This window comes from Sporobolomyces koalae, assembly GCF_050403365.1.
Source record: "Sporobolomyces koalae JCM15063 DNA, S_koalae_JCM15063T_v1_ctg21, whole genome shotgun sequence".
In the NCBI taxonomy this organism is placed as follows: domain Eukaryota; kingdom Fungi; phylum Basidiomycota; class Microbotryomycetes; order Sporidiobolales; family Sporidiobolaceae; genus Sporobolomyces; species Sporobolomyces koalae.
This window is the reverse complement of record NW_027481750.1, coordinates 1-24,535: the sequence shown is the minus strand read 5'-3', so window position 1 is coordinate 24,535 and position 24,535 is coordinate 1. Positions and strand designations below refer to the sequence as shown.

Genomic DNA, 24,535 nt, shown 5'->3' with positions numbered 1-24,535 from the left:
GGCTCAGACCTGCAAGAGGACAGAGAGAAATAGGAACTGGTGGTACAAGTTACTCGCAAGGCTAGCTCAATTCGTAGCGGGTCTCAGCGCTCTCAATCTCTTCGCGAGCGCGTCCTCCTCCTCCTCCGTCGCCGAAACACGCTGTTGGTCTTCAAGATTCGGAACGGCCTTTGCTTTGTCGCTGCCTTGCAACTCGTGCTGAATCTCGAGGCCGGCCTCGTCCGCGACCTGACTCATCAGGAGGTCGACCTGATCCGAAGGAGCTGCGATCGCGTTGTCAGATGACAGAGTGCCTTCCAAGTATCCCGTTTGTACGTCGAGATCTTCAAACTGCGATTCAAACTTGTCCATCACGGCCGAGATCTGATGGGAGAAATTTCGTGGTAAACTGTCAGTATCTATCTATATGGGTAGTAAGTGACAGACGTAGGAAGATGCACCCGTTCGAGGTTCATGTCTTGCATGGCTCGATCCATGTTCTTGACGACAGCCGACATGCTTCCAGTGACCTGAATCATCGAATCAAGGTGGTTCTCAGTTTCGCGTCGATGACACCGGTAGAGAGTTGCATAGCCGACTGACAGTCCTCATCGTGACGGCGGTCTCGACTCGACTCGCTACGGCATCGATCCTCGAACTCAACCTGAGCAGGTTCAGACTCTCATTCTTCTTGCGAATCGCATTCGCCGCGTAAATCTTGGCGCCTTCTTGATTTCCTTGTTGCAACGCCTACCAGAGCGAATGATTGACAGTCAGCCCTTTGTCGAACTGTGAGCGGGATCGGAAGAGGAGGCGAACCTTTTTCAGTTTCGCCTTCTCGGTGGTTTCGTCCTTGGCAGCTTTGCGAGACTGTTTCTGTAGTTGCTTGGTCGTGAACTGAGAAGCAGGACAAGCTCTTCGAGAGCGTCAGCCGTCGTTCAAGACGCGGGTTCGGGATCGGGGTGGGGTGAGTGATTCGAATGACGACTCGCCTTGAGCTGGAACAACGATTCTAGTGCGCGAGAGGAGCGAGTACCGTGTGAGCTAGATAGACCTGTACTGTATCAATGGAATTGGCGTACTCTCTAGGCCCGAAGACATGGCGTTGACACGGTGCAGCTACTTGGCAGGCGCCGCCCTCGCAATCCCACGGGCGAGCGGTAATCTCAAATTTGCACAATGACGAGGGCGGCAGCTTTCTCGTCCCTACCGAATTGGAGCTATGTATATAGCACCGCGAACAAACGGCCTGTCGCAGGGACGACAAAAGGCAGGGTGAGACACCTTCGCGTGCAAATTGCACCTTGGTGAAAAAATCCGCCCGGCGGCTCTCTCTTTTTTCTCCATCTCTGAGATCACCCGTCAGTCTGCGCATACCTGGCGATCCTTACGACCGCATGATCCGCGATGGCTGACTCGGTAGAACGGATTCGTGTACAGAACAATGGCATCCAAGATCAGCGTCAGCAGCGTGCGCAACCAAATCAAGACCATCCTCGATGAGTCTTCGGGCGACAAGAAGCGCAACTTCGTCGAGACCGTGAGCCAGTGCCCTCGAGACAGCTTCACACGAACGCCATGCTGATCCCTGTGGCGCTCTCTTTAGATCGAGCTCCAGATCGGTCTCAAGAACTACGACCCCCAACGTGACAAGCGTTTCTCGGGAACCATCAAGTGAGTACCGCATCCCACGCATGCATGAATGGCGTTGCGAACTTGAAGCTGATCTCTAGAAACGTGCGCGTCGCGACAGGCTCCCCAACATCCCCCGCCCTCGCATGTCCATCTGCATTCTCGCCGATGCCGCCGACATTGACCGCGCGAAGCTCATCGAGCTCGAGTACATGTCGGTCGACGACTTGAAGAAGCTCAACAAGAACAAGAAGCTCGTCAAGAAGCTCGCCAAGAAGTACGACGCCTTCCTTGCTTCCGAGGCTCTCATCAAGCAGATCCCTCGTCTGCTCGGCCCCGGTCTCTCCAAGGCTGGAAAGTTCCCCACCCCCATCTCCCACCAGGAGGACCTCGGAAACAAGGTCGCCGACGTTCGCTCGGTAAGTGTTTTCAGTCGTTCATGCACCCATGTACTATACACTGACCCTTTTTCGATGCTATCTCGCCCCGTAGACCATCAAGTTCCAATTGAAGAAGGTTCTCTGCCTTGGTGTCGCTGTCGGACACGTCGAGATGACCAACGAGGAGATCCTCGCCAACACCATGTTGGCCATCAACTTCTTGATCTCGCTCCTCAAGAAGCACTGGCAAAACGTCAAGTCGCTCAACCTCAAGTCCTCGATGGGCAAGCCCCAACGCCTCTTCTAAGCGTTGCTGCTCGTCTACGCGCTTGACGGTCCCGAGTGGCCTGAAACTACGCCAGCCAAAATGTGGGAAGGGAATGTGGGAAAGTTGCTGAGCAAACGAAGAAGACGAGATTTTTGGGGGGAAAAGGAAAACACAAAAAGAGGACGAAAACCGACGATTCGAATGAATTCATCACCCACCGAGCACGCTGCGAGACCAACACCTCACTTTCGCTAGTAGAGGCGAATTGGTAGCTGGATCTGTTCTTGTCTTTGATTGGGGACCGTCTCTCTTTTTCCTTTTTTCCTTTTCATGTCTCTCTATCTCTTCTCTCGTATGATTTAGTGACAATTCCACACTCCTTCCCGGAAACACGATCGAGCCCTGCTGTTTTGCTTCGTCGGGAAAACAATGCGAGGTATCGCCAGATCGGCGCATTGGGCGAAGATGACGCCCGCGACCCGCGTCGGTTCGCCCCGATCCCCGCTCTCCTCTCTCGCTCTCGCTTTCTCACCGAGCCCTCTTTTCGCACCACTCTTGGAATCGCTCGATTCCCTCCAGTCGAACTCATCCCATCATGTCGTAGGTCTTCTCTCGCTCGACCGAATCCGCCGCGATCGTTCAAGGGGATCGAGCTCAAACACTTCTCCCCCTTCGTAGTGGACCCCTTCTCACCGAGTTCCTTCCTCAAAAGGGCATGATGGACTTTACTCCGATTCAGCAGATTCACCAACACCGTCAGAGCTCTTCCTCGTGCTCCTCATGTTCGAACAGCTCCACGGACTCATGCGATATCATTCAACCAGTGATTGGTCTTCACACTTATGCGACCGGTACGCGGTTCCGATTCTGGATTAGCAAACGCAATAAATTCACATGGTTGTTGCGCTTGTTCTGGACGCGCAGATCGCTCCCGTGTTGTCCCTTCTCACCACTTCTGCTCGTGCGCGCCAAAGCACGAGAAAGGAACTGTCCGTCAATGCATCATGTGAGCGAGCGAACGCATCGAGACTGTCCTTTTGCTCGATCCGAGCTGACGGTCATGGGACGGCGGCAGTTACGATTCTGACAAGGCCGATGCTCGGTCTGCTTGGTTCCCTTTGGTTTTGAAGTCTATATCGGCTTGTAGCCTGACATGTCGTGCGTGCAGTTTGATCGGGATCGAATATGTCATTGACGAAGACGTTTTCCATTCGCTTGACAAGGATGAACAACGTTACTGGCATTCGCGTAAGGGTCCTTACTATATTCCTGCCCACATCCGATTTTTAAGGGATGATCATTCGTGGATATCGTCCGAGCAGACAAATACGAAGTCGAGAGCGGTATGCTGTGCTTGCGCACAAAAGGAATCGTCCCTCAAATGGCTGAAGACGCGGCCGAGAAGCCGCAGATGCAAGAGCTTCACAGGGTGGGTCGTCCCTCGTTCCAGCAGGTCAAACCTTGCAAGTTGCTAATCTCCGAGAGATTGCTGCAACAGTCTTACGGAAAGGTCGGTTCGATTCTCTCGCATCATCGAAGCTGTACGAAACAACGCAATTGATTTTAAGTATTTTGTCATACCGTCATACCTCTAGACGATCCACACCTGGGCGGTTGACAGTTCCCCGTCTTTACCTCTCGGTCCTCCAAACCTCATGATGGCCTTTACCGCGAACGACCAAGTCTCGCCATCGGTTCACGCGGCACTGAAAGAACACGAGGGAATTGATGTCGAGTACAAGCGCCAAGTCCGTGCCAAGTACCTCGATCACGACTACAAGAAGCATCCAAACGCCGATCAATGGGAGTCGACAGGCAAGGGCGTCGAGCTGGTCCCCAAAGAGGTTGAGTACAAGCGCCCCGAGGAAAGCGGAGCCATGTGGAAAGGCGTTCAAGAGTCGATGGAGAGTGTTACCAACGGCACTGCGCAGAAACAGGTCAAGGCTTGATCTCGTCCGCGGGTCACACGCAACCCGCTTGCATAAAGTCTCGGTTCTTTCTGTTCTCCTCTTCTGTGCAGTGAATCTGTTGTTTAGTCTGTCAAGTCGATGCCGCATTCTCTGCTCCCTCTGGCGCCCAGTGGATGTCAAGAACGTAAAAAAAGATGTTTTAACTCGATGCGCAAGTCATGCTCAGGCAGAATGAGCAGAGGTGCTGCTCGCAAACGGGATCTTGCGACACACGACACTATAGTACTAAAGTGGAGCGAGTACGTGAACGTAATTGATAGATTCAGAGGCAAATGCAACACGCCTGGGCCAACGGCGAATTTTGACGTAAAATTTCAATCATCTGAAAAGCTTGAATCGTTCTCGTCTGCAGCCTTGTTGCGATGGGGGTCGATTGGGGTATCAACCGAAAGCCCACCTTCGAATCTCGCGTACATGAGCTCCAGAAAGATATTCGCGGTGACCGGCAGGTTGTCGTCTGCGACCTTTTTCGCCGCCGCGTCCTCCTCCTTTTTGCGCTCTCGCGCTTTTTTCTTCTCCTCTTCTCCCCGTTTGCTGCCCACGGACGATGACGAAGAGGAGTAGGAGGAGGAGATCAACGAGCACAAGCACGAGCTCCTCGAGGAAGAAGACCTCAACGACGTGCATTTCGGCGATGTCAGCGCTTGTTGGCTTCTTGGAAGCCTTCTTCATCTTGTGACGCAGAAGAAGGGAGAGACCCAGGGAAAGATGAAGAAGGCTGACAAAAAGCCAACAAGCGCTGACATCGCCGAGAGAAAGAAGGCGCGCGAGCAAAAGAAAGAGGCGGACGCGGCAGCGAAAAAGGCCTCAGACGACAATCTGTCGATCAACGCGAACATCCTCTTGGGCGTGACGCGAGATTCGAAAGCGAGTGGTAGAGGGCGCGGCGGAAAGAGAGGAGAAAGAGGACGGGGGGAGTCGACGCGGCCCTCCCGCGAGGAGAATATGTGGGAGGAGGACTGAGCTGAATGAGGTGCGAGCTACTCGCTGAGGTAATCACGGGATGCGAAAGGAAGCGAGCAAGCTAGGCGCGAGACAACAGGAGCATATGCATTTCACTCGATCGTCTACAAGCAACTCCGAGCTTACAAGTGATCGCTGAGACAACTTATGGCGTTTTGGCGATGTCTCGACCAAAGTTGAGTGAGAAACCCAGCATAGTCGACGTCACTATCTCTAGGAAACAACGTCACAGGCAGAGTGAGAGAAACGAAAAAAAGCACCTCCACGGTCGCCCGCATGAAACTGTAAGCACTGTACAAGCACTATATGCCGGCCAGAAATAATCAGTCTCGGGTGTTCCAGAACAGCCTGTAAAGCTGCTGTTCATGACAAACCTGAAGTCACTTGTTGTCAAAGAAGGCCCCAGCGCTATGAGGTACTGCTTGTAATACACATTAGAGATGTTCACGTTAAAGTAGACAATTGTAATGGCATACAATTCAAAGCAAATATCGCTCGACTAGAATTCCTCCACTCTCAAAGCAACTCGCACAGCAATCGCCTCGAATCGCGCCGTGAAGCCGTAGAAAGTCTTTTCGACAGCTCAGGAAGGAGTCAGCAGCGAAGCAGATCCAATCGCGCCAGTTGCCGACATGGCAGAGTTCTCTCGACTCGTCGTTCCCAAACCTCCCCAGACCTCGACCGAATCGACCCAGAAAAAGGAGTCGGTCTACTGGAAGAGCTTCAAAGTAAGTCACTACGGCCCTTGTCGCTAGCTGCGAGTCGGGACCCTGACGCGATCCCTGAACTTTTTCCCTCTACATCTCCACCGCCTACCAGTCTCCGATCTTCCTCAAGTCGTACGCTCCGATCACCCACGTACACTTTTCGCCTTCGTCGCCTCATCGCTATGTCGTTACTTCGGGAACACGCCTGCAAATCTACTCGCCAAAGACGAATCGCGTTGTGAAAACCATCTCGAGGTTCAAGGAAACCGCTTCGAGCGGAGAGATCCGAGGAGATGGCAAGCTGTGTATTGCAGGAGACGAAGGAGGGCTCGTACAGGTGTTTGATATCAACAGTCGAGCGATCCTGCGAACGATTCGCGCGCACAAGCAGTCAGTCCTTCTTCCTAAAGAACTCCATTGTGGGTTTCACAGCTGATACGGCTTCTTGCTTGACATCAGAGCGGTACACACGACCAAATTCTCGCCGGGAGCGGGGACCCAGATCCTGACGACCTCGTCCGACACGACCGTTCGATTGTTCGACCTTTCGACTTCGGCCGAGCTCCGAACGTTCTCGTCTCACACCGACTATGTCCGCACTGCGTCCTTTGTTCCGTCCTCGCCATCCCTCATTTTCTCGGGAGGATACGATAACACGGTCCGGTTGTGGGACTCGCGCGTGCCAGACTCGGAAGGAAGTGGATGCGTATGGATTGGGCGACATGGCAAACCAGTCGACCAAGTGTTGGTCGGCGACCAGGGTACGATCGCGATCAGTGCTGGAGGACCGATCATGCGCGTGTGGGATTTGCTCGGCGCTTCGACCTCGAGATCACGCATCGCGTCGGCACAGTCAATCGTGGCGGGCTACGACCATCACGACGATGCTGGTAGCGTGGGAGGAGAAGAGGGAGAAGAGGGAGCCGAAGTCGAGGAGGAAGAGGTCGATACCGGAACGCAGTACTGCTTGAAGGCGCTGAGCAACCACCAAAAGACCATCACGAGTCTGTGTTGGGCCGAGGCGGAGAATGGCGAGAAACGGGTACTCAGTGGTGGTCTCGATGGACTTGTCAAGGTGTACGATCCTCAGGACAATTACCGAGTGAGGCACACGATGCGGTATGGAGGTCAGGTCATGAGTCTTGCGGTTTCGGTATGTGTTGCCTCGTTCAACTGGTATTGCACTCATCTGTCCGGGGCATCAGCTGACGCTCGTATCATTGACAGCCAAACAACTCGCATATTGTTGCTGGTCTTTCAGACGGCTCGTTGTCGATCCGAACTCGAACAGGCGCAACTCGCAAAGCTGGAGTTCCGGTCGAATACGTTACCCCGTCGTACGATGCACTGCTGGCAGGCGCGGGATCGGGAGGCAATGTGTACACGGGTCGTTCTGCGATGGAGGGACTCGCCTCGATCGAGGGCGAAATCAAGGTCTCGAAAGAACGGAAACGCAAGTTGACCGAGTGGGACAAAATGCTCAAGAACTTCAGGTACGGAGACGCGCTCGACTCGGTTCTGAGGAAAGACGTGACCCCGGCAACGACATTTGCGTTGATGGAGGAATTGATCCACCGAGATGGGTTGCCTATCGCGCTCGCGAACCGAGACGACATCTCGCTCGAGCCGGTCCTGTCGTTCCTTGTCAAACATGTCACGAATCCTCGGTACTGTACTCTCGCAACGGACGTCGCAAACCAGCTTATCGGTAAATTGTTGCCGTCTCTCTGCGCCCTTCATCGTCATCGCATACAAACTCTAACGCTGACCCTGTTGTTCTGTCGCCCAGAAATCTACACCTCTGCTCTCGGCCTGTCACCACTGATCGATACGCTTTTCGCTCGCCTACGACGGAAGGTGGACGAGGAACTCGAGTTCCAGAAAGAGTTGACTCAGGTGCGAGGTGCTCTCGACATGGTCTTTGCTGTGTCACAGCAACCTCGGACTTCGCTCGTTACTGTGTAATCGAGCATTGCACCTGTTATAGATGGTCACGTCTTTGGCGCCACACACGAGAGCGAGAGGGAGCAAAGACCATTGCGAGAGAACGATCTTTCTATCGCCAGCATTCTGGACGCTTCCGCAAGAGCGTTTTGACCTCGCTCCTTTCGAGCACTTCTCCAACCCTGATGTCATCCATCATGGACGAGAACTCGTCGTCTTGACCTTCTCCATCCTGGTCCCAGACGACCTTCATCACCTTGGAGAACGTCCATTGTCCTCCCGGTTCGTAGTTGCCCTGTTGACTCGCAACTGTTGGGAGACTCAACACGGTCGCGCCTCCCAACGCGACTTCCCACCCGCGTCTTATTCCTCGCGTCGGCATGCCCGCTTCTTTGCCCGCCACGAGGAACCCATGTTCGAGGTCGTACAGGAGTTGCTTTGCGCCGGGTTGAGTCCAGTTATGCGTCACGAGCAGTCGATCGAACAAGACCCGCGAGATCGCTTGCGCGATTCTGCGGTACAACGAAGTGAGGGTACTCAAAGGATACGACTCGACGAGGGTCTTGAGGAGAGACGAGAGGAGCGACAGGGCAGCGAGTAGTTCAGGTGAGAGGGTACGTTCGTTGTCCGATTCTTCCGCATCAGGTTCTTGTTCCGAATCGAAACGTCTACAGAGACCGGAGTGAGCTTGATCTGTCGACGATATTCCAAGGAATCGATAGAGAGGACGTACTTTCCAAAGTACGGTTTCAATTCGCCCACGACTTCCCTCGTGCAGTGTCGCACAATCAAGTCTTCGCTTCGATCTGCGAGGTCTTCAAACGTTTTACGTTCCCGATCAAACAGGGTACCATCACTGTTGTCGACGACTTCCTCCGCGAGCGTGTTGTGGTCTGGGTCATCGATCTTGCCTTGAGCGATCGCTGTTTGTAAATACTCGTACAGGTTCAGGAAGAACTAATTCAGAAGTTATGACCCGAATCAGTTTCGAGCGTATGTGTTGTTTCACGATGTCCCGAAGCAACTGACCGCATCTTCACCCCACTCTTCACATCGCTCAGACATCCACCGCGCACTGACTCCAGCTCGAACGAGCCTGACAACGCCTCCGACTCCTTGCGTCGCAGCTGTACTCTGCCCGAGTGCGCCCGGCAACAGGCCGAAACTGAGACTCTCGAAGGCGTCCAAGCTACTAGTGATCCTGCCGGCATACGACTGTAGGAGGGGCAAATGTAGAGTGAGGAGGAACGGGAGGGTGTGGCGCAAGGGTAGAGGTCGATAGCGGTTCGACAGTTGCTCTGCGAGCTCTTTCACCCGGAGCGCCGAATTGGTTGGTCGAGTCCCCGAGGTCGAATCAGTTGTGTCGTAGTCCTCACTCGAGAGGATGTGCCAAGCTTCGGGGGCTCCGATCGCAGTGTAGTAGCGCGTATCGAAGACTGGACTTTCAACCGATCAGCCCTCTGCTCGCCCGAAACCCCATGAATCAGCAGAACTCACATTCACGCTCTCCGTCCAACCATCTTTCGAACCACTCTCGGCGTCCAAGAATGACCTCACTGAGCCCCTCCCACTCATTGTCGTCCTGAACAACTTGTCCGTCAGGTGTCAATGTGTTGCGCAACCGGTACCCTCTGCTTCTCAGGACTTGATCAAACTCGACGACCTGGTAAACAGTATGCGCGAGGATTGGGGGCAAGTTGACGAGTTGGGGCAGGTGATGCCTCAATCGAGAGCTGAGCGGAGGCAGGAGCAACGAGGTGAACTCGTTCAGAGCATCGAGGTGGTCAAATCCGTTGGTCGACAAAAGATACTGAATGTCTTCAGTGAGGAATCGCTCATGAGCAGTCAAGAGGTTCAAGACGTGAGAGAGAGGATATTCAGGCTGTAAAGCATGTGTCAGTCTTGCTATAGGCGTCAAGGTGAAAAGGCGCACGTACTTTGTCGATCCGGTTCGTGGTGCGATCGCCGTCGAATTGCCATTTGAAGCGCAGAAGGAGAGGGTGTACGAGCGGCACGAGCGCCAGCAACGGCTTTGGTTTCTTGGATTGCGTCTGAGCTGTTTTCGCAGCTGCACCGGGCAAGACATTGTTGTTTTGCCTGGGAAGGTTCGCGAGGGCGCACATCTCAGCGATCTGACCCGGATGTGCAGGATGGTAGACAACGTACAGGAGTTCGAGCGTGAGAAGATCGACGAAAGCGGTCTGGAACTCGGCCACTTTGGGATCTTCGAATGGATCGAGAGGTTCGGCAAAAGGAGTCGGCCAGCACAAGGCTTCAAGCTTGGCCAGCAACCGACTGTCGGAACGAGCACACGTGAGCCTGTTGACCTCGTAGGAGTTCCGCGTGCACTTACGTCGACAGGACCTTGACGAGCGAATTCCATACCGAGTTGGCCATGGCGACGAGGTGCGTTGTTAGGGCAACCATTCCGTGGCCTTGACCAGTCGCTTTGATGGCTTCATTCTCCTTGTAGACGGTCTTGATGTAGTCGACTAGACCAACATAGGCGCGGAAGGCCTGGGGGAGTGCGTTTGCGTCGAGCGAGCGGAGCACGGTCAGGCCAAGATCTTCGGCCCTGACGATGATTGCGAACCATCTCTGAGCACGATCGAGTTGGTTTCGCTTGGTCGCGAGTTGCGTGAGAGACTGCCGCAACGTGACAGGTTGATCTGGCTGTCCTGCGACATCTTTGTCGAGGTTGAGAGTATACTGTTTCTTGATCTCGCGAGCGTGCGCCCTCAGGGACTCGTTCGCGATGCGGAGGTGCTCTGCGCGGGTCCTGATCGCTGCCGTGTGTTCGTTCGCGTGGTTCAACAAGGCTTGCTTCTCGCGTTCCGATTCGTCCAGACGCTGTTCGAGACGCTGCTGTTCGGTCTGCTGCTGCGTCAGGAGCTGTGTGAGTAGGTGACCAAGTTGCAGGGCGGATTGCGAGCCGGGAGCTGCTGGCGGTGATGATGCGGTGTGCTCCTCGATCGACCGCGACAAGTGTTGCCGTGCGGTCGACCGAGCTGTCTCGATCGAAGGTGGCTGCAACAGCGACTGTAGCTGCGCAGTCGACATGGCGCTTCGGATCGAGTCGGGTCGGAGATTGAGGGGCAGAGCGCTTGCACTCGACTTGATTCCGTATTCAAATGAACCTCCGTCGCTACTTTCGATTTCCTTTGCCGGACCCAGCCAAGCCAGTTGAGGATAATGACTTGGAACAAGCTGATCAGGTTTATCGCAAACGAAGACGGACAGGTGCGCCCTGCTCTGCTTCCTTCTCCACTTTGCACAAAACAGATTCCGAGCATGCCTCCACTCACATCGACTGGGCCCCCTTCACCGCTCACTGTAGACTTATTACGGCGACTGCATCACTCCGGGGGACATCGGCAAGCTCTACTCGCGCAACGAGCGCATCGAGGCGATCGTGCTCTCGCGCACTCCGGCCGATGCTCGGTCCCCGCTTTCTCTCAAATTGTCCGCGGGCGATTCGAGCGATGCGCGTATTCTCACCGTCCGCAAACTCCTGTCACCGCTGTCTCGTGAGGACGTTACGGCTATCCGGGGACTAGGCCTGCAATATGCCCCTCCCGGAGTCACCGCGGCAAATGCTCCCGACGTTCTGTGCCTCTTTTTGAAACCGACCACGACCGTAGCCGGGCCTGAAGACGACATCGTCATACCCGAATCTGCTCGAGACGAGAAGAACGACTACGAAGTCGAACTGTGTGTCGTGATCGGGGACGAGGACGTGCCTCCAAACACGACCGCCGAGGAAGCGATGAACTTTGTCGCCGGTTTCTGCGTCGTAAACGATGTCAGTTCTCGAGGATTGTGTGGCAAAGGAGGAGCTGGTCAGTGGGGGGTCGGCAAGAACTACAACTGTATTAAGCTTTATCTTGCTTGACGGACCGAATCGGACGCTCACGGTCACTTTCGTGCAGCGTGGTGTCCAATCGGACCCTGCATCGTCCGACCTTCTAGTCTCATGAACCCTCACTCGCTCGAGTTTACGACGAAACTCAACGGCAAGCTTGTGCAGCGGGGCAACACTGCCAACTTGCTCGTTCCCGTCGTGAGCATATTCGCATCTTTTTCCGAGGTATACCCTGTGCAAACAGTTGACTCGAGCATAAGTTATTTTGGGGCGACAGCCTGAACTAATCGCGAGGCTGTCTGTCGGATCCACCCTTTCACGACATTCGCTCATCCTAACCGGATCTCCAATCGCGCTTGGACGTCAAGCCGCAACCGACACTTCTGAAGAGAGTCCGTTCCTGTCAGATCGAGATCGAGTCGAGTGTTGGATCGAAGGAATAGGTGACACGAGGCTTTTTCGGATCCCTCCCGGCTTTTCTTGACTAAAGAGACGCTCATGACTTCTTTTCTCGTCGGTCATGCAGGTACTCTCGTCAACACGGTGAGACAGGAGAACGATCCTCGTGGAATTGTCAGACCGTACAAAGCGAAACTGTGACCGTGTCTGGTGTCCGGCGTGTCGTTTATTCTGTACTGTATGTAATTCAATATCACGCTCACAATCTGGACCTCACAGAGACATCTAGCCACGTTACAGCTGCGTTTTTACCGAAAATTTCGGTGAGTTGAAGACGGTTGATGGCAGCTCACAGAAGTGGAAGAAAAAAAAGGAAAAGAATGTGGAGTATATATTTACATGCGCGGATCTCGCGCAATTACGCCTTTTGCTCCTTCTCCTTCTGGTCGTGAGGGCTACCTTTCTTCCATGCGTACATGCCTTGTTCACGATCGATCCGTTTCGCCTCGTCGTCACTGATTCCTTCGGCATTCGGGATCTGGGTGAGCGCAGCGGACGCCAACACGACTGCGACGGTGAGACCCTGAGCAACCATACGCGCCTGTAGGAAATCCATGAAGTGATCGAGTTCAGTACGTTTATACGCAAAGCTTGTTCGGGAGTGAGAAGCGCTCACCTGGACGAGTTTCTGTGCAAACGAGAGTGGCGAAGCTGCAATATACGCTCCAGATCCAGCCATAGACGCAACCCAACTGAAATGAGAAGAAACAATGTTGTTGGTCAATGTCAGGGACGAAGATGAGGACCAGAGTGAGAGCGAGAGACTCACGATCCGAACACGACGCTCCATCGATTCGTTTTCGCCCAATCTAGTACAGCATCTTTTGTTCCTAGCGTCGTCTGAGGTCCAGCTTTTTTACCGATCCCTGCCTCGTTCTCCAACCGTTGTTGTTCGTGCGAGATCTTTTCGAGTTGCGTTCCCGACCCGACCGAGTACTTGGACAATTCAAACTTGCGAGATGCCGAATCTGCTCCAATAATAAATCCTGCCGTCGTAATCGACCTGTACGATGTTGGAAGGACATGATGCAGAAACAGGTCAGTATGCTTGAAACGAAAAGAGAGAGCACTCTGCACTTCAGGGAAATGACCAGGTTGAAATATGGACACGCCATCGATCGAACGCAGCGCCAATTGATAGTGAAGGGGGAATAACTCACGTCAAGGCGAAAGCTTTCAGAGGCAAGGTTAACCCTCTCCACGCCGCGACGTTCATCCGTTGCAATCCAACAGCTCCCACCGCTCCCGTTCCGAGTGCGATCATGCCCGACGCGACGCCACCTTTGACAACTGCCGATTGATGTTCCTGGTAATCTTGAGCGTTGACTTGAGCTGGCAGAACCGGCGCAAGCGAGCGTTTGCAATGCATGATGTCAGGGCAACCAGATCCTTGAGATCTAGTACACAGAAGCAACGGGAAGACTGACCTTTGACCATTGTTGTTGTTGTTGTTATTCGAGTAAGAGGTGGAGAGAGACGAGAGACGAGTTTGAAGATGAGAAAGTTTGCGAGATGAGCGAAGGAGGAGCCGAGAGAGAGGGATCGGCAAAATATCACCCCAGCTAGAAAAGCTCAACAATCACGTGTCATCGAGGAAGTTCCGGTACGGAACCTTCACGCCTGGAGGGAAGGAAGTTTGGCTTAGCAAGAGTTCACCTTTGCAACAGGCGGGGTTGGTCGGGACGAAAAATGGCGACCTCCTTCGCATACAATCGTTTTCGAGCTGGCGACCTGCATCTTTCTTGGTTATACACCCAAGGATCAAATTAGGGTTATCGATGGTTCAATTGATCCAGATAGACCGCCCCTCACAGGAAGTTCCGATCTCTTCTCGACGAAGGGAGCAAGCTACGCCAAGCAGAGACGAGCAAACGGAATGCGACAAGTCAAGGCGGACGCGGGGACTACAAGGGATGGGAGATGCTCAGAACCGGGTCGTGGCCCAGTTCGATTGCCGGACCAGATACACATGCCTAGATTCGAGAAGGCGAGCAGGCCAGTCGTGGTCTGACAGGACTGCTTGATGTCAAGAACTATTCGGGCCGGCGACTCACGATGCACACGCACGACTACGTCCACATTGCCGTGCATGACCTGCGCCTCGAGCTCGAACCCGACGTCCGAAAGGTCGCCTGTTTATCGAGAGTTTAGACTGACGATGGACAGACTCGACACCATGAGCAAAGTACAGCTTACGATCTGGTGGTCAAATTGAATCGGCAAGAAGGGCAATGTAGAGAGGTTGAGCTGTCGAAATTGTACTCTACCTGGCGTCAGCGTGCGCCTTGTAGGCGGCGAGAGGGTAATGGAGCTCACCTTGGAGTCTCGAGAGCCGGGGTCGGTCCATCAGGCGACGACGAACGCAGGGTCGGGGCGAACGAAACTGTAAGTAGAAGAGACAGCGAGGAAGCGAGGGAGCGAGTTGACTAGGAGCTAAAAACAGGATGACGCCGATGGAGCGAGGGATGGTGCGAGAGCCACGTCTACAGGATAGACAGGGTTATCCTGAGAGAGAGAGAGAGGGGACTCACAGGTGCAGGTAAGTGGAGACCTCCAAGCCCACGAGTAAAGTTGGTGGCTGAGGACGTGCGAGTACTTCACAAGAAACGGGCGTATCGCAGCTTTTTCTCTCGCCCCGCGTTGTTGCCGAGTCGCGGCCCACGGAGCGACCGGAGCGCGAAGAGGTTTGTGCTGCCGTCGCCGAGTTGCGCGCTGAAAATTCAGACATTCCTCGCTCGCGCAGCACCATCTTCATCATCGCGCCTTTCTGACCATTCGCCTCGGCGCAATCGATGTCGATAGCAGTGCATTCGCAAACGGAGGCGTTGAGAACTCGCATCGAGTCGATACAATGTTTGCGAATACGCCCCGAGCACGAGCGCGTTCTGCCGCTCGTCTGGCAACGCCAATTTGCAACGTTCGCAATTCCTAGAGCCTCTCGATTAGCACGTGAGCGCTTCGCATCGATGCCGGGAAGTGCCGCAGCCTCGGTAGCTTCTCCTCTCGGATCGCACTCTGTCAGACCATTATCACCAATTCCCTATATACACTTCCGACAGCACAGCAATTCGTGGGAGCGAGAAGGAGCCTGTAGTGATTGTACAGCCGCGATGCTATCCCAACGTGCGAGTTCCTTCCGAGAGTCATTTGCGTACAGTACAAGTCTTAAATGCACCATCTGCCTGGCGACTTGACGCCAGGGTGTCGAGCTTGCCTAGCCTTTCCAATGTCTGTTGGTGCATGCTGAGCAGAAGAATGACCTTGACGCGAGCGAGATGTCCGAGTCCTAAAGCTACAAGTCAGGCTCTAGTGTGTCGTGCATTTGGAGAAACGCAATAGCTCCGATGCCCTCTCGCCGCGCTCGATTCCCATCAGGCAAAGGTGCATGCCTGACGAGTGAGACTACGGCAATCTCATTGGACACGCCTCTTTCGGTGACCACGTAGAACACGCTTCAACAACTCCTGGGGGTTCGTGCAGCCCGAGTGGGGGAGCGTACCGAATTGCGTCTCTCACCGGACTCGCAGGCTCTCCATCGACAGCCATCGTACGCCTCGGCCGCAACACACAGAGTAGCCGTCACCTCGCATCGCGAAGAGCACGACCAGCGCGAGGCAACAGCGATCGCATGTGAGATCGCCCATCTTCTCTTCCTCCCGACCTACCCTGTTCCTTGCCCCCTCCTGTCCCTCGCACTTCTGCGCTCTCGTCCGGAGACCGTCTCGCACGCCTCCCGTGTGGCCGCTTCCGGGGTCCGAGACCACTCTGATCCCTTCTCGATTTTCGCATGCAGTTCGCGTTAACGGCATCGTCTGAGACGTTCGCATTTCCACTGCGTCTCCTCCCTCAGAAGAGTCGCACACAGTCAGTCACTTCCGCAGCTATAGCGCGCTCTCGCCCGTGCGTCGAGGGGAGACGCCGTACTCTGCATCCGAGCGGCTGACCTTGCGCTGCCGTTGATTCCTCAGCCATCATGCCGACATCCAAAGCTCTTGACTGCGTTACCAACGTCGTCAAGAGCTCGGAGGTCGAAGCCCCTGCCCCGCCCTCGAAGACGCCGCAGGGGGAACCGACGGCAATCGTCGTCGAGAAAAAAAAAAAAAAACGGGCTTACAACAAGTCCGACCAGCAGCCGACAAAGGCTGCGAAAAAAAAATACTGGGCTGCGAAAGGGAGCCTCACGAGGGAGGAGACTGTCTGTCAACCGGCGGCAGTGGCGAACTCGGAGTTTTTTCCGAGTTTCGAAGCGACACCCTCGGGGAAGCGTTACGCCTCTTGAACCGCGATTACCCGGTTCCTCTGAGGGATGAATGTAGAGGGACTCGCCTCAAGAACCGAAACAGATTCCCGACTCAGCGGCTCCCGTCTGCCAGATTGCTTTTTCTTCTCCTTCAAGTGCTTCTCGGAATCGGTTTAATTCCCAAGGTCGTTCAGTAGGGCTCTGCATCCTTGTAATCTTCGTCATTTGTGCCAGTCTCCTCTCTCGCTCTGTCGCAGTTCCCGAAGTCCCAACTCGACAGTGTTTTGAAGATTCAGCTCAGCTCGCAGCTTTGACCGACTCGTGTGGCGCTCGTCATGGTTAGAATCTCGCTCTCGCTTGCATACAGTCCGAGAGACACACAGTGCTGCACATATCTCATCGTGAATCGCAGAAGGACCGATCCTTTGATGGCACGAAACGAAGACACAGTACAACACGGTACAACTAAAGAAGGGAATCCGGATCTACATCGTCATCAACGCTCTCTTCATCTGATTGTCCGTCCCTTTCGCTATCGCTATCCCAAACGACCTCGTCCTCCAAGTCCGGATCATACCCGCGTAGCCTTTGTCGGAGCAGCTGCACCGCGTCGCTGATGGAGTTCTGCTTTCCCAACTCTGCCATCAGGTCCTTGACCTGTTCCTCTGTCTTGCCTCGGAGAACGTCAGTGATCATCTTCTCGATCGTCTTGCAGCGACACCCGGACACTCTTCTCGGTGCCTTGCGTCGCACGGCCGACTTCAGCGAGAAGGGATTCTCGCCCAGCTCTTGCGTCGCAAAGTACGCAAGGCTGCTGACGTTGAGTCCCGCGAGTCCATCGCGGTGATCGATCGTCAGACAGAAGATGCAGAACTTGAGCCTGTTTATCGGCGTGTTCCGCAACGAGGTCCTGTTGCCTGGGCGAAAGATTCTGCAAGGCAAAACGACATCCAATGTCAACAGGGATCCACCCAAGTCCGAGAATACGAGTGCGACCCACGTGGCTCGACAGCGAGGATCCTGGCAGACCGAACTCGTCCACCATTCTCCACATGACACGGTCGACACGTCCAACCACGGCGTGGTCCGCAGGGCTTGCTCGTACGCGGCGATCAGAACCTTGCTTCGGTCTTTACCGAAACCTTTGTTCACCTTGACGTTCCCGCTCGGCAGGACGTGCAGCACCTTGACCCTTCTCACGTGATTGCGAAGCGGAGACCAACCCGTGGGCTTCTTGACAGAAGTCCGGACGACCGCAGAGGCACGACTCTGGTCCCGTTTCTTCGCGATCGCCTCCGACTCCTTCGCGCGCAGGGTCGATAGGTGAGACCCGATCGAGTGCAGCACGTGGTGCAAAATCGGACTCTCGACGGCCAGAATCTGGTTCGAGGGGTTCAGTCGCACGATCCACGATTTTGGGCTAGCGAGCACGGGTGCGGCGGGGGTCGCAAGAGGCTGGTCGCTCGAGGACAATGCGGGCAGAGAAGCCGAGTGGTTGACGAGCGCAGGAGAGCTTGTCGACGCGTCGGACGATTCGTCGCTTGAATTTGGGGCGAGCGAACGAGATGCTAAGGGACAAATCGAAAGCGTCAGACTAGGCAGCACTATCGAATAATCTCAGATCGAGAGCGGACCTTGGAGTGCGTCTCCGAGTCGGGTGCCGACCGAGAACCGCGTCAATTCGTCGTACACTCGCGACTCTTGACTTTCTTGCGACTGGAATTGCCGCTGGCGAACGAAAGCCCTCGATGAACCTGTCCCGGTCAGGTTCAGTATTGACGTGGCGACGGCTTCGACCTGGCCCGGATCGTGTGCGACGAGGACGTGTTGCCGGTTGACAACGGAAGACGAACTCGCTGCGGTCGATTGAACGCCGGCAGTCTCGGCCTCGGCAAAGAAGGTTGAGGCGAAATCGAAGGCGCGTTTCGGGCGCTCCCAGCCTTCTGTATTCGCCGGAACACCCGAGATGTACAGGTGAGGTGGACTACGCTCGTAAATCTCGACCGGCTTGTCGAGTGGACGTTGACGAGCCATTCCGGTAGTGGTCGAGCTACTTGTCGGCGGAATGTGCGGTGACGACTGGCGAAACTCGATCTTGCCATCGATGGATAGCTGGAATCGGGTAAGTACAGGCTCGTTCTTCATTTCCTCTCGACGTTTCGGCTGGCGTCCCGACAGTGCGTCTCGGCCCTTCGTACGCTTCTGCTCCTTTCTCGTGTTGTAGATCTCTATTTCCTCTGTCGACAATTTGTGCCCCCGCGTGATCTTCTGCGTGAGTGATACCTTCTTCAATTTTTCCAAGATTTCGATCAAGCTCTTGTCCGAATTCATCTCCTCTAGCAAGCGCGCGCGCGCGAGCTTTGTTCTGTCGGCATCTGCACCAGCGTCGACATACAAGCATCAGGGTTCGTATTCAAGAATGGTCGAAGAGCATGTATGACTTGCCGCTGAGACCCTTGACAAACGATCGGTCACGCTTTCGGTGATCGATCGCGCCGAGATGCCATTCCGTAGCCGAGACTCCGATATCGCCGTTCAACAGCAATTGGCCGTGAGTCGGTTTGAAAAGCACGTCCATCAGGAACACACAGCCAGTACGCGCGTCGAGGATCTTGGTACAGATCAACTTGAAGATCTGATGCACCTTGCCGACTGTAGCTTGCACGCGGTTTCTGACGGCAACGGTCGGCTTGAGCACGAGCAAAGGGCCTTCGTGATCAGCCTTCTCGAACTCGAGTCCCCTCCATTCGTGCAGCTCGGGAAGGACAATTTTGTCTCGGTTGTCGAGTTGGCGCCGCATAGTCGAGTCGCGCTTGCTCATCCGTTGAAGCGTTGCTTGAGCGATTCGTTCTGGTCCAAATCTGTCCTTCGCGGCGGCGGCATCGGGCGCGGGCAATTTCGACACGTCGAGGTTGTGCGTGGCAAGTTGACCATTGAGTTTGGCCACTTCGACATCGATCCGTCGCATCGCGCTCATGATTCGTTCGACCAGGTCGAAATCGCCTACAACCATCGCACAAACACTCTCGAGACTAATCCAGATTGTTGACGGGGAGAATCGCTACTCGGATCCTCGCGAGAGTCAGTTTTTGAACACGGCAAGAACGGGTGATCGTCACTCACATAGGACCTCTGCCGGAGCTGAGCATGGCCTGCGACCACGACCATCAGGTTCTTCAGAGCTTCCTTGCCTTTTCGGTCTTGCGCCCAGGCGGGCTGCTGCCGTTTCAGCTTTTGACTCTGCGAATCCTGTTGGCCGGTTGCCGCACAGATCCAGTCGCCGAGGGTCGGCGCCGTCTCTCCGCAGTCTCGCTCTTTCACCCAGGCTCTGAGCTCCGCCTCGACCCAACGAAATGCCGACCCGATGTAGGTCCCGATCTTGTCGACAGCGGTCGCAAAGGTCGTCCGATCGATCACCACTAACGGCGGCAATTGCCAATCGAGCAGTAGGAGCCGACAGTCGTGCACGAGTTTGACGATTGCGAGCGAGAGCCGGGCTGGATCCGCGTCTCCCGCAATCGGAATGGTCGCAATAGCCTCCCGGACGAGGCGCTTGACCGGCACGCAGTTCGACAGATTTGCCAAGACCACTCCCTCGTCGGAGCTGATCGCGTCGAGGGCGGCAAGGATCTCCGCATTGTCCGTTCCAAAAGGGAGCGAACGGGAATTGACGCGGAAGTGCTCCGGAAACTCGACGATCAGCTTTGCCAGGATCCAGTCGAATCGCTTGGCGTCGCTGCGAGTCGAATTGGCGATTGCGGTTCCGAACGGCGACAGGTTCCTCGCGTTGAAGACGCTATCGTTCAGCGACGCTCCGTCAACATGCTTGTACTTGTCCTCGGTCACAGCAGGCCCGTGACTCTGGTCGCTGTCGTCTGTCACCGGAGACTTGGAGCTCTTGTTATTGTCCTCGGTCGCGGTAGGCTTCTCGTGCGAGCGGGCGTCGAGCACGATCGCCAGTCGGCAATAGAAATCAAGCTGGAAACATAGCTCTCAGCACCACCATCTCGAGCTCAAGCGAATAGCTAGAAGACTCACCGTCTTGGCACCGGTAGTATTCTCGCAGTACGTGATCTCTGAAGCGCCCAGATCCTGCTTTTTGACGTACAGCTCAAGATCGTCTTTGAGGTCCTGTGTTACGGCGTCGGCCATCGTGTTTGGAATTCCGGTATGATCCGCCGCTGCATCTGCAGCCTCTGACGAGTTCGAGTCATGATCCATGCGATTCATATCATACCACTCGCGCTGTGTCAATATAGCCGCGGCCCACTTGGTCATCTGATCTCCGCCGTCGAGCACCGGTACGAGGTGATGGGGAGCGAAGCGAGCGTAAAGGTTTATGACCTGATTCAGTAGACCGACCTTCATTGGCATCTCGGCCACCTCGATTTGCCGGATCCAGTGCAACAGGTTGGCAAACGATTTCCGGAATGTTGCGTCACCTGTGTTCCATTCTGATATTGTGAGTCCGAGGTTTCGATGCAGTCTCGTTGCGCAGAAGACAAAGGCGTACCGTCCACGAAGAGGTTCCGGAGTACCCGCTCGCTAGCCGGCCTACGAACGATGCATTGTTTCGCCTTCAACAGGTTCGGGAATCGCTTCACCTGCGGCTTCGTCTTGGTCTCCTCGGGCTCGCCGCCTTCATTCTGACCAGTCTCGTCGTTCTGGCCTTCCTTGCCTCGATCTTTCGACTCGGGTTGAGTTTTTCCGTCCTTTGGCGCTTCCTGCTGGCAAGGGCTCGGCTGCGGTTCCACAGCGTTCAAGGTGGCGTTCGTGGGGGCTTGCGTGCGACGACGCTTGCGAGGCGGACCGTTGTTGTCGTCTTGAGCGGCGGCCGGCGCCTTGAGACGAGCGGCTTCGTCGCGAAGGAAACGGAAGTATTCCGGTCCGTTCGCTTGGGATTTCATGCGGAATCCGAGCTGCCCCTTGATTGGACGCGGACAGTCGACGACATTGGTGATGCGAGCGTCAAAGGTCAGCGCTTGTTGTCGACGCCGGAAAAGCACTCGGTGGCCGCGATCTCGTGGACGCCTCGATGGTGGACTAGTCGAGTCGTCGATCTGCATCGCGTCCGATCGTCGGGACGCAAACGCCGCCTCCTCCTTCTCCATCTGTTCGCGCAGAGCTTGTTGAACTTTCACGCGGACGTCTCGCTTGCTCGTCATTGACCCCGTAGAATTCCAACCGGCTTGAATAGAGACTGAATCTGACCAGGCGCGGAGGGTCAATTTCGGACGAGTGCCAGAGGGGTCGTGGTGTCGCGGGGAGATGATCGAATCGAAGTGGCTATCGAGCGCATCGAGCGAGGTGAAATTCTGACCGTCGATCAAGTCTTGGGTCGTACCGCCCGTTTCGAGGTCGCGGCGTACTCGGCACCAGGTCTCGCTTGCCCTTGCGACTCGGTCGAGTTCTTTCGCGTTGCATAGGCGACTCCAGCCGATCCCGGCGATTCCACCGTCCGTGAAATCGTTTCCGACGAACGCGGCGAGTCCAGCGGCGTGCCAACGGTCTTGCCAGTTCATGGCTGGCACCATCGACCGCACGTCGATCACACGGAGCATTCGCGTTTTCTTGATACAGCATGGCGCGACGATAAAGTCGACGATAGAGTCACCAGCGGCGATGATCATGTCGCTGTCTTCCGAGTAGATGACTCGGGCTGGGCGGGCATGGATATCGCGCTCGCTCGACTCGGGAACATCGTCACCTGGTACGGAGAGTGTTGAAGGAGCGGATCTGTCGAGGGATCGTTCGGTATGGGCAGCGAGTCGTGCTGGCGCATCTGCTGACGTACTGAAGATCAGCGGGATGACGTAGTCCGCCTCGGTCTTGGCGAGGATCTGGTCGGCTCGAGCATGCAGGGCTTCAGCTTGGGCCGCGATCTGGTGATCCAATGTATCTTCCGACTCGCGCAACTCGCGCTATGTACCGTTTCTGGTCAGTTCTCACCGAGTGCGAGAGAGAGGGAGAGACCTTGCGACTAACTATATTTTCAGAGTCGAGCGGGAGAAAGGGCGGAAAAGCGGTATCGAGATCGACCTTGGTGATTGTCTGGTCGACAGGAGCATCCAGCGCGCCAACCTCTGGGGTCTTCCCCTTGCCCTCGCTCTCGACTTCACCCTTTCCCTCTCCTTTGCGCTTTCGATTCACGCGCCGAGCTCGCCGCTGCTTCTTGTTCTCGACGGTCAAACGCTTCTCCTCTTGCCAAGTTTCGAGGTCGATGTCCGTCTTGACTTGCGAGCGCATTCGACGCTCGAGCGTTTCCGTTTTGGCTTCTGGGCGAACGTCGGGGTGATCGAATACGATGATCACGCGAGCGCGTGGATCCAGCGCGCTCGTCCTGCGTTCCAACAGCGAGTTGATCATACGGAGACGATTCCACGTGAAGCGTTGTCGGATTTCTGGCACAGTGAGCGTGCCGTTTCGCAAGAAGGACTCGAGCTTCTTGCGGAGCACACCGAGCGGAGCATACAGCTGGCCGGCATCAATCGTGACCTTGCCGACTGGTATGACAGAGAGCGAGTATCAGCACCATGCCTACTGTACAGCGTTAGAAGAAACAGCTTACCGGGTTCGAGCGAGTGCAGTTTTCGCCTTTCGTCGATCCACTCGACTACATCGCGCTGCTGCCTCAGCTCAACGATCCATTCCTCCTCAATCTTCCGGTTCTTTTCCACCCATTTATCTACAGCCCTATCGCGGTCCGGTCCACTCCTTTTTTTTCTAATATTTGGCGTTTCGACAGCCCTGCGCTTCCACTGCGCCTCTCCGCCTTGCTTCTTCAGGTGCTCAACTAGTCGTTGAACGCCCATGATTTGCTGTCCGAACAGGGAGTCGAAGAGACCGAGATCGCGCGGAGGGGGGTGCGAGCACGGTCGTGGGGAGCACAACGGGAGACGAGGTCGCTACGAGGGCCGAAGTAGTCTCGGCAAGGTGTGTGTAGCGAGATTGTGCTGCTTCTGCGTGTACAGGGATGCAAGTCGACGTGCGGAAGAGAGAGTCTGCGCATGCCTCGAATTCCCGAATCTCGCATTCCTCTGCTACTGTAGGTACTTCTCTCGAATCGCACACTTTTTAAATAGGCTTCTTTTACAAATTCTGTACACTTGCTCTAGCTTTGTAATCGAATGCTCGCTTCATCCTCTCGACTCGCTCTCCCTTTCTTACTCGTCTGCAACTCCGAGGAATGCTGCCGAGTTGAGACGCTCCACACGCGGCGACAATATGGCGCGTGGCAACCGAGAGGCTCTTGGCTCTGACTTCTGGGGGCGGTGCGAAGCGGCAGCGTCGGACAAAGTGAAACGCGTTCGTCCTTCTCAATCCTTCGCAGGCGTCGTATCGAGTCGCTTCAAGTTCAGGGATGGTCAGCTCGATTGCAGACTACTATCGGCGTCAACAGTGCAGGGGTGAATGGTCACCTCGAGGCGGGTTGAGGGGAATACGCGAGCGAGGAATGTCACTAACGTCATTTGCACGATCCTCTCGTTCGTTCGCGGCGAACGTTTGCTCCGTGAACCTACCGCGGATCTTTTGAGGGGAGAGAGATTGGGAGCTGGGGGGAAACGATTCTGCTCTTGCTTCCTTTCTCTTCACTCCACCTCGACCGCCTCTTCCGAACATGGTCCTGGTAGTGTCTAACTATCTACACGAGCGAGTTCTCTCTCTCTCTCTTTCTCTTGGTGGTCTGTCCTCTACTCCTGGCTCTCGCACCTCCTCTGTTCCTCCCTTTGTTGTCGTCGTCATCGCCCTGGTTTTCCTTGTTGATCGCCATCGCTCACTCTCTTCCTCTCCTGCTCCCTCTCTCCTACAGACTCACCAGCTCCAATCCTATGTCGGCTCCTTCCTGATGGGAACCCGATTATCCGGCGTCCGAGGTGAGCTCAAACCCCTTCTTCCCGCCCTCAAAACGGACTCTGACTCAGTAGTATACTACAGCTTCAACAGCTCGGTCGCCTCTCCGCACGCCCGATTCAACTCGGTGCGGCCCGCCCCCCCTCTCCCCTTTCTCTTTCTTCGTGAGTTTCCCATTCAAGACTGCTCACGTTCAGTCTACCCGTGTCCGAGTCGCTGACCTCCATGTGAAACAGTTCAACTCGGATGTCGAGCTCGAGGCGCCGGGTTTGCCACGCAG

The 24,535-nt window shown here is 55.3% G+C and overlaps 8 protein-coding genes across 8 annotated transcripts; 4 read left to right on the top strand and 4 right to left on the bottom strand.

The window, feature by feature from the left end:
- Positions 1-66: 66 nt before the first annotated feature.
- On the bottom strand, positions 67-1,080 carry DID2 (Did2p; the record flags this gene model as incomplete). The annotated part of the gene is made up of 6 exons (XM_076679240.1): positions 67-363; positions 441-509; positions 583-729; positions 799-876; positions 972-991; positions 1,062-1,080. 6 exons carry the CDS (start codon positions 1,078-1,080, stop codon positions 67-69), a joined length of 630 nt encoding a protein of 209 aa, XP_076533549.1.
- Positions 1,081-1,423: 343 nt separating this feature from the next.
- Positions 1,424-2,298, top strand: JCM15063_000070 (uncharacterized protein; the record flags this gene model as incomplete). The annotated part of the gene is made up of 4 exons (XM_076679239.1): positions 1,424-1,519; positions 1,586-1,653; positions 1,733-2,030; positions 2,104-2,298. The coding sequence occupies 4 exons, from the start codon at positions 1,424-1,426 to the stop codon at positions 2,296-2,298; spliced, it is 657 nt and encodes a 218-aa protein (XP_076533548.1).
- Positions 2,299-2,854: 556 nt separating this feature from the next.
- JCM15063_000069 (OBAP family protein) lies at positions 2,855-4,208 on the top strand (the record flags this gene model as incomplete). The annotated part of the gene is made up of 9 exons (XM_076679238.1): positions 2,855-2,859; positions 2,938-3,014; positions 3,084-3,110; positions 3,184-3,265; positions 3,335-3,361; positions 3,428-3,507; positions 3,582-3,688; positions 3,758-3,769; positions 3,855-4,208. 9 exons carry the CDS (start codon positions 2,855-2,857, stop codon positions 4,206-4,208), a joined length of 771 nt encoding a protein of 256 aa, XP_076533547.1.
- Positions 4,209-5,824: 1,616 nt separating this feature from the next.
- UTP15 (snoRNA-binding rRNA-processing protein UTP15) lies at positions 5,825-7,864 on the top strand (the record flags this gene model as incomplete). The annotated part of the gene is made up of 5 exons (XM_076679237.1): positions 5,825-5,920; positions 6,012-6,289; positions 6,359-7,052; positions 7,127-7,607; positions 7,689-7,864. 5 exons carry the CDS (start codon positions 5,825-5,827, stop codon positions 7,862-7,864), a joined length of 1,725 nt encoding a protein of 574 aa, XP_076533546.1.
- A 91-nt stretch (positions 7,865-7,955) lies between these two features.
- Positions 7,956-10,903, bottom strand: JCM15063_000067 (uncharacterized protein; the record flags this gene model as incomplete). Its single annotated transcript, XM_076679236.1, has 7 exons — positions 7,956-8,511; positions 8,577-8,800; positions 8,873-9,279; positions 9,341-9,725; positions 9,781-9,940; positions 10,010-10,138; positions 10,197-10,903. 7 exons carry the CDS (start codon positions 10,901-10,903, stop codon positions 7,956-7,958), a joined length of 2,568 nt encoding a protein of 855 aa, XP_076533545.1.
- Positions 10,904-11,035: 132 nt separating this feature from the next.
- On the top strand, positions 11,036-12,305 carry JCM15063_000066 (fumarylacetoacetate hydrolase family protein; the record flags this gene model as incomplete). Its single annotated transcript, XM_076679235.1, has 5 exons — positions 11,036-11,083; positions 11,181-11,712; positions 11,773-11,903; positions 11,983-12,148; positions 12,232-12,305. 5 exons carry the CDS (start codon positions 11,036-11,038, stop codon positions 12,303-12,305), a joined length of 951 nt encoding a protein of 316 aa, XP_076533544.1.
- A 217-nt stretch (positions 12,306-12,522) lies between these two features.
- Positions 12,523-13,533, bottom strand: RCF2 (Rcf2p; the record flags this gene model as incomplete). Its single annotated transcript, XM_076679234.1, has 4 exons — positions 12,523-12,705; positions 12,781-12,856; positions 12,934-13,167; positions 13,325-13,533. 4 exons carry the CDS (start codon positions 13,531-13,533, stop codon positions 12,523-12,525), a joined length of 702 nt encoding a protein of 233 aa, XP_076533543.1.
- Positions 13,534-16,869: 3,336 nt separating this feature from the next.
- JCM15063_000064 (uncharacterized protein) lies at positions 16,870-22,907 on the bottom strand (the record flags this gene model as incomplete). The annotated part of the gene is made up of 7 exons (XM_076679233.1): positions 16,870-17,972; positions 18,039-18,779; positions 18,859-19,465; positions 19,528-20,382; positions 20,443-20,846; positions 20,918-22,325; positions 22,390-22,907. Coding segments are annotated over 7 exons (5,636 nt in total), but the record flags the coding sequence as incomplete, so codon positions are not given.
- Between the last annotated feature and the right edge of the window lie 1,628 nt (positions 22,908-24,535).